Source organism: Echeneis naucrates, chromosome 6 (assembly GCF_900963305.1).
Source record: "Echeneis naucrates chromosome 6, fEcheNa1.1, whole genome shotgun sequence".
In the NCBI taxonomy this organism is placed as follows: Eukaryota; Metazoa; Chordata; class Actinopteri; order Carangiformes; family Echeneidae; genus Echeneis; species Echeneis naucrates.
In genome coordinates, this window is record NC_042516.1 from 15,800,011 (window position 1) to 15,809,698 (window position 9,688).

General features: G+C 45.1%; 1 protein-coding gene across 2 annotated transcripts; it reads left to right on the forward strand.

Annotated features, from left to right (window-relative positions):
- Positions 1-203: 203 nt before the first annotated feature.
- Positions 204-5,341, forward strand: LOC115044745 (zinc finger E-box-binding homeobox 1). 2 transcript variants are annotated; one of them, XM_029503948.1, is made up of 3 exons: positions 204-210; positions 1,214-3,694; positions 4,303-5,341. In XM_029503948.1, the coding sequence occupies exons 2-3, from the start codon at positions 1,238-1,240 to the stop codon at positions 4,651-4,653; spliced, it is 2,808 nt and encodes a 935-aa protein (XP_029359808.1). In that variant the 5' UTR covers positions 204-210; positions 1,214-1,237; the 3' UTR covers positions 4,654-5,341. The 2 variants fall into 2 exon arrangements, with proteins under 2 accessions (XP_029359808.1, XP_029359807.1); XM_029503947.1 differs by lacking the exon at positions 204-210 and adding an exon at positions 246-867.
- The last annotated feature ends 4,347 nt before the right edge of the window (positions 5,342-9,688 follow it).

A 9,688-nucleotide genomic window follows, 5' to 3' on the forward strand; every position in this document is an offset into this window, starting at 1 on the left:
CCGTCTCTCTGACTCTCAGGCGCACACAGATCTTTTCCGTGCAGGCTGCAGGTTCAACCATACTCATAGGCTGAACATGGCTAATGGTCGGACCCGGTAGGCTGCGACACCATAGCAACTCCCCTTGACCCCTCCCTCCCTCCGTATTCGCAGCATCACCCTTTACACTGCACAGTCATATTTGGTCCTCCGGAAATATCCACAGCTCGGGTAAGCCAGTCCCTATGCAGCGACTGTATGGGTGGAGTACACTTTAAAATACAGTTTAAAATCAATCGAAAGCTCGTCCGGCGCGTCCTCGGCCGGCCCTGACGGCCGGGGCTGCAGGAAATGACAGCGCGCAGGGAAAGTTTGTCCTTAACGCTACCGGGTTTGCGCTCACGGTGTCTCGGACCCTCGGCTCTAAAATGGCTGGCTGTAGGTCCGAGGGAGCTCCGGCGCTGAGGGAAGGATCCGCTGCTCGGCTCGGTCTGGCTGTTAATGATACACGTTTCTCCGCTGCGAGCGTCGTGTCAGTGATGGCGGTGTCCCAGGTCCGAGAGCTGTCAATGCGCACACGCACCATCATGATGGGGGCATTTCGGACCTACGACTGTGCGTAATGGCGTCCTCCACGGACAGCGCTGCTCGGTTTATCCCCCACACTCATTTCAGAGCAGGCTGCTGGACGCAAACCAAGCCCGGCAATCAGAGTACTATTCTGAGACGAATTAAAAATGAATCGATAGCCTTTATTATGTGCAGGGTAATATCCGTGTTTGCATGTGAACGCCTGGAATGGGAGAGAGGGGATGTTATTTGGTTCGCACCGCTCGGACCCCTCGGTCCGTTCCTCTGAATGATCCGGAGACTCCGGTCGACCTCTCGGTAAGAAAAATCGCCGAGGTATAATTTAGGATCCTCCGAGTTAACCAACACAAATAAAGGACGGTGCTGTGATGGGAGGGGGTGGCGCTCATTAGTTTGGGGTTGGTGTGCTTCATGTGTAGGCTGCTGCTGGTATCACTGAATCTGTGAGGATGATTTTTGGCTCTTTGCACTAAACTTGACCCCAATAATCCCCAGACATGTAGTTTTCCCAGCACAACAACATAATGTGTGTAGTAATTTTCCTTTTCCACTGTAACATATTATTATTCAGATGTTGATATTGCAAGATTGTAATGTATTATTTATTTTGATTGTAATTAGTTTTACATTTGATCCTTTTTAGAAATATAAATGGGTATGCCCCAAAATGGATTCTCAGTTGGCTTCAGTCCTGACCAGTGGCAGCCTGGATGTCCAAAATGGCAGCCAGTGTGCAGAAGGATCAGGGCCAGTGACAGAGATGTTTTTGGACCCAAAGGACAAAACCCCACTCAGTACTGTACCAGGTAACCTTCAGCCATGCCCTGTCAAAGCAGCAGTGACCATCATCAGACAAGAAGCTCCTTCTGTCAATGGGAATAAGCCAGAGGTGGGTGGGCATTCGAAGCCAGCCTCTCAGGAAATAAATAAGATTGGTGGGTTCAGGCAGCCAATTACAGTAAAGACTGGAGTGCCTGTTCTGCGGAGCCAACCAATCAGAATCAAAATTGTTGTTCCCCCACGGTGCAAAAGGCCAATCACAAACTCCACCATCAGCCTGACCAAAGACTTTGCTTGTTCACATTTCAGAAGACCTGTTTTGGTCTCAGCTGGAGCTGTGATTACAGAGAGAAACAGGAGTAAAATCCAAATACCTGCTGTTAAAAATGAAGGAGAGCTGGAAGACAGTTCACCTCAAAAGACCGAAGAGTCTAAAAAAGTATCATTCCATTGGACGGAGGCCGAGAGAGGGAATCAAATGTGCAAAGAGATAAATGTTTTGGATGCTAAAATCATGCACAGTGATGGGACGGAAACTGCTCTGATCTCCAACACCACTAAGGATAAAATAATGAGCCAGAGGGGAATTAAAGAGGAAGTTGAGGAGAGAGACATTGAGAAAAATATTCCTCTAATATTGCAAAAAATGGACTTGATTTCTTATAAGACACCTGATGAGGCAGGAATGGAGGAACAGACAGAACCACTGGACCTGAGTTTGCCCAAGAAAAGACAGAGTCAAGAGAAGAGGGGTGGGCACTTTCTGGACAATTCTGGCTGTGAGACCTCGCTGATTATGGAGGTAGATGAATATGAGGGTGAAGGAGACAGAGACGTAGTGGAGGAGGATGAAGTGGATGCTGTGCTGCGCGTGGATGGCACAGATACGCTGGAAGACTCTCTTCTGTCTCCCTCGTTCTTTTCTACTTCTGTCTTCACATCCCTCTCTTCAATAGACCTTGACACCGACAACCTTCTTCTCATAGATGACCAGGGAATCCCGTATACTCTCAGTCCAGATGGACTTAAAGTACCACAAGTCCATGCTTCCGCGTCAGAGGATCCTCGGTCAGATCAGGCCCCCTCAGCAGAGGAAGGGGAGGTCTCATCACAGTTAGCGGATCCTAGCCAAAGTTTAGATAATGCACTAAATGTATCTTCTGATGATCTTTATCCCCCACCAGCCCCTGTTACTGACTCACCATCACTGGGAGTTGATCAGACAAAAGCTCCAGAAGTCTTCATGAGTCTGCCTAACAGCCTGGATCCCACTAAGGCTGCAGAGCCAGGCGTTAAAGCTGTTCAGGAGGCTAATGCCTTTCTGTCGCCTTCATCTGGGATATCAGTCCCCACCCAGCCCATCCAGATCCTCACAAACCCCTCAACCAACGCGCCGATCCTCCTCCTGTCGTCGTCCTCTTCCTCTTCCCAGCTCTCCTCTGTTCCAGTGGGTCTCTCGCTTCCCCTGTCTGTCACTCAGACCTCACCCGGAGCTTCCACCCCCATGTTTCTTCTCCTGTCCTCTGTGCCCTCTTCCTCTGGTGACCCTACCTCTACCTCTGCTCCTATTGCTGTCCTCGACCCTTTGACAGGTCAGCTGTCCCAGATCACTGCAGCATCAGCCCCAGTCTCCCTCCCCTTGCCTTCTGGCCAGGCCAGCACACTGGCATCACCTGTGCCCCCTCTGTCTCACCCCGTGATCAGACTGAGTGTCAACGACCCTCCTGTTATGGTGTCAGAAGTGAATAATGTAAACTCCAGGTCTGGTCTCACCTCTGTTGTTGTCCCTTCATCTGCCCCTGCTGACCACAACATGACTCCCATCATCCAAGCTCAGCTAACCTCTTCTGATTCAAATCCTGGAAGTGAAGCCATACCTACTGAAGAAGTCTCAAATGAAAACAACAAGCCATCAGCTTTTACAGCTTCCTCTCAAAGCTCACAGCCCACTAGTTTGACCCATGACCCCCTAACTCAGCCCAGCTCAGAGGCAGAAGGCCAATCGCCTGCCCCAGAGCCCAAATTTGACCCCTCTGACCTGCACTCAGAACGCTTACCTCTGGATGACCACCTTTACTTCTCAAGCACGGCTGCTCCACCATCCCCTCCAGTTGGACCCGTACTCGCCGCTGGCAAGCTTGACCCCCTCGACCCTCTGGATCCTCTCTCTCCGGCAGCGTCACCCAACACCATGGGCTCTCGCAGGGTGCTGTACTGCCAGCTGTGCCCACGGGTCTTCTTTTACCTCTCTGACCTCGAGCGCCACGCCATCACTCACTCGCAGAAGAAGCCTCATGTTTGCCAGCAGTGTGGAAAAGCCTTCAAACGCTCCAGCCATCTGCAGGTCAGTGCAAGAAAATGACAACATACCATTTCATCAGCGTCACCTGAAAGAATTTCACAAATTATTATTGCAGTGACAACAACTGTTTTTCTTGGCCACACGGGAGCAGCAGAAACAAGCTGAGAGTTAGAACTGCAACTAATTATTATTTACTGATGAATCTGCTAGTATTTTGTTCCACCATCTGTCAGCAGTCCAAACCCCACGGATTTTCAGTTCACATTCATATGAGACAGACAGAAGCAGGAACTGACAAAATGAACAAGCTAGAACCTGTAGGGACATGACATTTTTGTCAGCGGTAACATGACAGGGAGAATGTGATTTTTCAAAACAGAGGATTTTCTCTTTATGAATGAATGTATATTTCTATGAATTTTTATTATTTTTCCCGTTTCAAGTTGATATAGTTAACTTGCCAGCACAAGTTTGCTATTTATAATAACACCAACAACATTAGCAGTCATCTGGAGTCCACTTAATAAATTTGGCTGGTATGGATTCTTGGCAAAAAACGTCAAGTTCAAAACACAAAGAAGTACTCAGTAAAAAATATTGATTAGAACTGTTGACCATAGTGTTGACCATATTTACTTTTTCTTCAACAGAGACACAAGCACATCCACACAGGCCAGAGGAACTTTGTGTGCCCCATCTGTGCCAAACGTTTCAGGGAGGCTGGTGAACTCCAACGCCACCAAAGAGTTCACACGGGAGAGAAACCCTACCAGTGCCAACTCTGCCACACACGCTTCGCTGAGCGCAACACACTTCGCCGACACACCAAGCGCAAACATCCTTACCACCAGGTAGCCATGGAAATGCTGAACGAGAAGAGAGACAGAGGAGGTAGTGGTGTATCTGGAGTGCAGGAGGAGGAGGAGAGTGCAGAATGGTACAGCTCCACTGTGTCCAACTTGGACAACTCAGAGTCTGAGATGGAAACTGAAGGAGTTTGACTCCAAAAAGAAGAGTGTTAGGAGAGAACTGCTGACAGAGTGGTCATACCTAACCGTGATTAAACATGAAACTTTTCTCACTGATTTACATTCAAAGAAGGGAGCACTTGCAATATTTATTTAAACGTTTTTATTGTAATTTATTTATATGAATGTATATTATTCCCATTCCATTTAATGGGCCAAAAACAAAGCCTTCAAGTTGTAAGTAATATGGAATTTGTTTCCCCATATAAAAAGTGGTGCAATATATAAAAGTGAAAGCTCATGATTGAAGTCACAGTTCTCATTTGAGGTTAAAATATTAAAAAGAACACTAAATTGCACCCATGCAGTTGCATTCCCATACAATCCTTGACAAAACCTTAAAGTGCTCAGAAAAGAAGGATAATTTAATTACTCTAAACTATTCTTTGCTCTGCTTGTGTACATATAAAGAGTACTATTTGTAAGAGCTGCACTATCCTTTGTGAAAGATGTAATCTATCTTTCTTACTGTCAGAGACACTGTGAGTCATTTGCACTTGTTTTTATTTGAACTCAATATTCACTTTTCTACATTGTGAATAAAGATGCTTACTTGTTTTGTTGCAGCTGTTGATTTTATGTGTTTAGTCCATATCATGTAAGAGTTTGACCAAATGATTGGGTTATTCTAGCATAAACACTATATTCAGATTTTTTTGTTCGCGTGGAATATGTTAAATTATTTAAATTAAATTTTAAATGTAAACTGTTTTATTTCAGTCTTTCTTCACTTTCTTGATGTTTTCTCCTCTATGCAGATAAAAAGCTGAAAGGCTTTTCATTAAAAGTTGTACTTGCATGTAACTCTGGCTGGTGATGACCATGAGGACCAGATCTCTCTGCTAATTTAAAATGATTCTTGGAGTTGTGTCTCTTTTGCACATTAATCACCAAAGACGAGGCTTTGCATGTGAAAGAAAAAGGAAAAAACAAAGCAAAACACCTGATATACATCTACTGGGGCATCCAAGTTGACCACTTGGACTGCTTCCAGGGAGTAATTGAGTTTGTAAGACACTCCTCTGTTTTTTTTGCACTCTCAATTTTCTGCTCCATTTAAGCCAAGAAATTTAACAGAATTAGCTCAAGATAAGTTATTACATACTGTATCGCTCAAATAACCTAAGTTGGTCTTCATGGCTGTCCCATTTCTTATTTATACTCTGGCCGTTGTGAGGACAGAGGCGCTTTGGTATGCTGAAAGCACGAACTGAGCTCCATTGTATCTTAGCTTGAAATTCAGTCAGTGGAAGGAGGCGGTGCAGATGGTGTTAGGAGCAAAGGTTAACTAAGCAATTTTCTAAGAGACAATCTTCCTTTGGAAATATTAGAAAACTTGTTCTGGTAAAACCAGAAAAATACATGTTAAATACAGGTTTTACATTTACTGTTTAGCGATCACGATAGACAGGGTGTCTTAGGCTACCAAAATGACTTTGAAAATGTTTGGGCAACATGATAATATGTATATATAGTAAAAACACAAAGTAACATGAGGTAGCTCCACATTTAATAGATCAGTTTCCAGGTCTGTCTTAAATCGACACTCATATATTGATGAGTTGTTGATCTGTTTGTTCCTCTTGTTTCGACAGGCTATGGCCTAACCCTCCTGAAACACCTTCAGTGTAAGTGACAGTTATGGTTTAAGGAATAGCAACAAATGTGGAAGTCAGACTGTTAAAACCTCATTTCAGCTTCACCCGAATTTCAGACGTCTTGTTCGTCCCTCATCTGTTTAACCAGAGTCTGAAGGAGATCTCCTCAGGGCACATTGCAGGTAGGTCGCAGGTGGTTTGGAGGAGATGAATATTGCAAATACAGAAGCCCGTCTTTTTTTTTTAAGCTGATACAGGGTTTCCAGGATTGTTTCATCACTGTAATGAAATGCTTTATTTTTTCTAGTTAGATTTAGCAATATTTTATGCATTCATTTATATCCCCGTTCCCACCTTTTAACTGTCTAAGAGCCACACTCGTGGTCGACAGCTATACATCCCCTTTTTTGGCATCAGCAATTCATACTGAACTAATAACCCTTCAATATCTTAACTTGCAGGTTATTTATTTTTTTTTTAATTATTATAATTTTGAATATTTATGGGACTTTGTCGAAGAGTAAGGGTTTTAAAGGTTACATTAAGGCAGAAATTCAGCTGAAAAGTGTTTTTTCAATAGTTACATCGTTGTACGTGAGAAGAGGCAGGACAAACCGAGGTGCTGCAGCCAGCTGCTCCTTTCCTGCAGCAGTCTGCGCACCCACAACACACCGTCGACATTTACTGCACTAAAGGTGACGCGATGAGCTGTCGAGTCTGCATGTTCTCCGGTACACCGTCCAAAGACATCATGTCTGCGTTAACTGGTGAGTGTGAGTGGTTGTTGGTCTCTGTATGTCTCTGTGTGTTGGCCCTGTGATGGACTGGTGACCTGTCCGGGGTGACCCCGCCCACACCTAATGTGAGCTGGGATTGGCTCCAAACGCCCCACGTGACCCGGAACCGGAAAAGCGGTTGAAGATTAATGATTGAGTTGTTACATTGCTCTCTAAACTTTCATTCACTGTTGTGTCCAACCTGCAAATTACACTTTAACAGTGCAAATCATCATTCTGACAAAGGTAAGAAAATATACTGGTGTAATCTATTGAAGTGATCACACAACCTTGGCTTGCTAATTTCTATGGTCATGTTATCTGACTGTATTTGTATGTGTGGCATTTTTATTGATACAATATTTTTTAGATTTTATATGGTACAATGGAAGACTTGATGGATTCATTACAATCTTCACAATATCCTGCAAGGAAATGAAACCAAACCTGAGTACTCCATAGAAGATGGTCTCTTTAGCAGCAAGCTCATTGAAGTGTTACCAACTTATTGTTAAGGTCGCTCTGAGGGATCAGCCACTAAATCAATGCTGGTCTGTCAGGGGAAAAAACGGACACGAAACAGATTCAGGTTCCCTAATTGATACCACTGGGCTGTTGCATCGCTGAGCCTACAAGGTCCTCAGTGCATGATGATGATGAATATTCAGCTGGCCAAGTGTGTGAGATCAGCAGTCCAGCTGGAGCTCTGTGTGTCAAGTACAGTGTATGTATGTATGTGTGTGTGTGCGTGTGTGTGTGTGTGTGTGTGTGTGTGTGCGCACGCATGTGCGCGCATGCGTGCGTGTGCAGGGTTGGTGAATATCCAGATTGCACAGAGCTTCAAAGCACGGTGACTGACAGACAGATGGATGACGGTCATAGTGAGGACAGAAAATTTTTGATGAATGCATGTGTTTGGGCGTGTGTGTGTGTGTGTGTTTGTGTGTTTGTGTTGTGTGAACTGGCCTTCTGAGTGGCACAAGGCACATCGCCAAGTGATTGAAGTGATAAAGGTAGAGCAGGAGTGGAGAGAGGGATGAGAGTAGATTCAGGGATGAACAGATGTAATGAAGTGTGTTATACTGATGTGTTTCAGCTATTTATTCTCTTTGATACATTCAATACTTTTCAATACGTTTTTTGTGTATCCGCTTTGTTGCATCACAGTGGCCCCATTATTACCACTGTGAGCCGAAATGAGAAGCTAAACTAGTATCCATGGGTGCTTTTTTCTCCCCCTTTGTCGTTGCGCTCTTCAGCCATGTGAGGGCAGGCTTACACCTATGATGTGCTGCTGGCATTGGCATTCTCACTGCCCACTATGAGGTCTCTCAAATGGTGGAGGGATACTTAACACCATGGTGAAAAGCAGGAGACAGGTAAGCCAGGGGATAGTGGGAACTCCACCCAACCTATGCAGACACAGCAGAGAAAAGCTAATAAATATGAAATCACCTATTCAGACAGCCGGTATATTTTTGTTCCAAGCTATATAATGCTTTTTAGCCAGCGTCTCATGTGAGGCCAAAGTCCTATGAAAAGATTACTGTGGCCAGAATTACACAGGGTAATATGATATTTCACAAGGGAAATGTTAACTGTGTGCAAGCCTCCTCGCTCACCAGACGCAGTGCGGGATTAACACTATGGAGTCTGAGTGAGAGGGAGAGAGAAAGGAGGCTAACAGGTGTTAATCAGAAAGGGAGTCCCGGCTGGAGAGCAGAGGGTGTAGCTGTGGTGGAGAACCACAGGAAAAAGCTATTACATCACCTTTCCTACAATAATGGGCCATACTGTCAGTGCAGTCCGTGTTTATATATGTTTGTGACGTGTGTGTGAAATGCATTTTTGGGGCATGAGAGGGGAAGCTGTCAAAGGTGAGACTTTGTAATGATGAAAAACAGAGATGCACTGTGCAAATGGCACCTGAAAGAGCTGTCTGTCTATACCCATGTATTAAATTAAGGCCTCTGTTCATTTTGTGTTCCATTAGTTGTTCCATTTTGCTCCAACGCAGCCATAATTGGTTCATGCTGTGCTATCTTGGCTCCATGCGCTCTGATTAGTGGATCTCGATGTCAGAGTCTTTCTTTCCACATCAGATAAAATGGCAGCAACCTCCTTTTTCTCCCTCCAGCTCAACGGCTCCAGCTCCCCTCCTGTCCCTATTGAAAGGACTCTCCCACATGTGCCCTCCTCTTACTATCCAACTTTCTGCTGTCTCCTGTCTCACCCTCTCTGTGCCCCCCCCCCCCACTATGACCTGCTGAACCAGCACACACCAGCCTGTCTGTCAAACCGATGAAACAGGTGCTCCAGCTACAACCTCACTTCCCCCACCCCTATTTCAGCCCAAAGGCACATACACCCACATGCACACACACACCCACACACAGAGGATATAGGCGAACGTAAGCGCTCATCCACACATGCTCCTCCATGTTCACTAAAGCTGATTTGAAGTGAGGTGAAACTGGGGTGATTTCACATCAGCACTGATACAAACTGTAAACTTTATGCTGACGGACACAGACTTAGTGACCTGTGAGTCTCTGCTATGTCACACACACTCACATGCATACACACACCTACACACATGCTCACACGCGCAAATGTGCAGACAAACACCAGCTA

Excerpts from the sequence above, each read along its gene's own strand:
- LOC115044745 (XM_029503947.1), top strand. The coding sequence starts at position 778 with ATGGGAGAGAGGGGATGTTATTTGGTTCGCACCGCTCGGACCCCTCGG. Across the intron at positions 868-1,213 it reads AGACTCCGGTCGACCTCTCG|AAATATAAATGGGTATGCCC; the intron begins GTAAGAAAAATC and ends GATCCTTTTTAG. Across the intron at positions 3,695-4,302 it reads AACGCTCCAGCCATCTGCAG|AGACACAAGCACATCCACAC; the intron begins GTCAGTGCAAGA and ends TTTCTTCAACAG.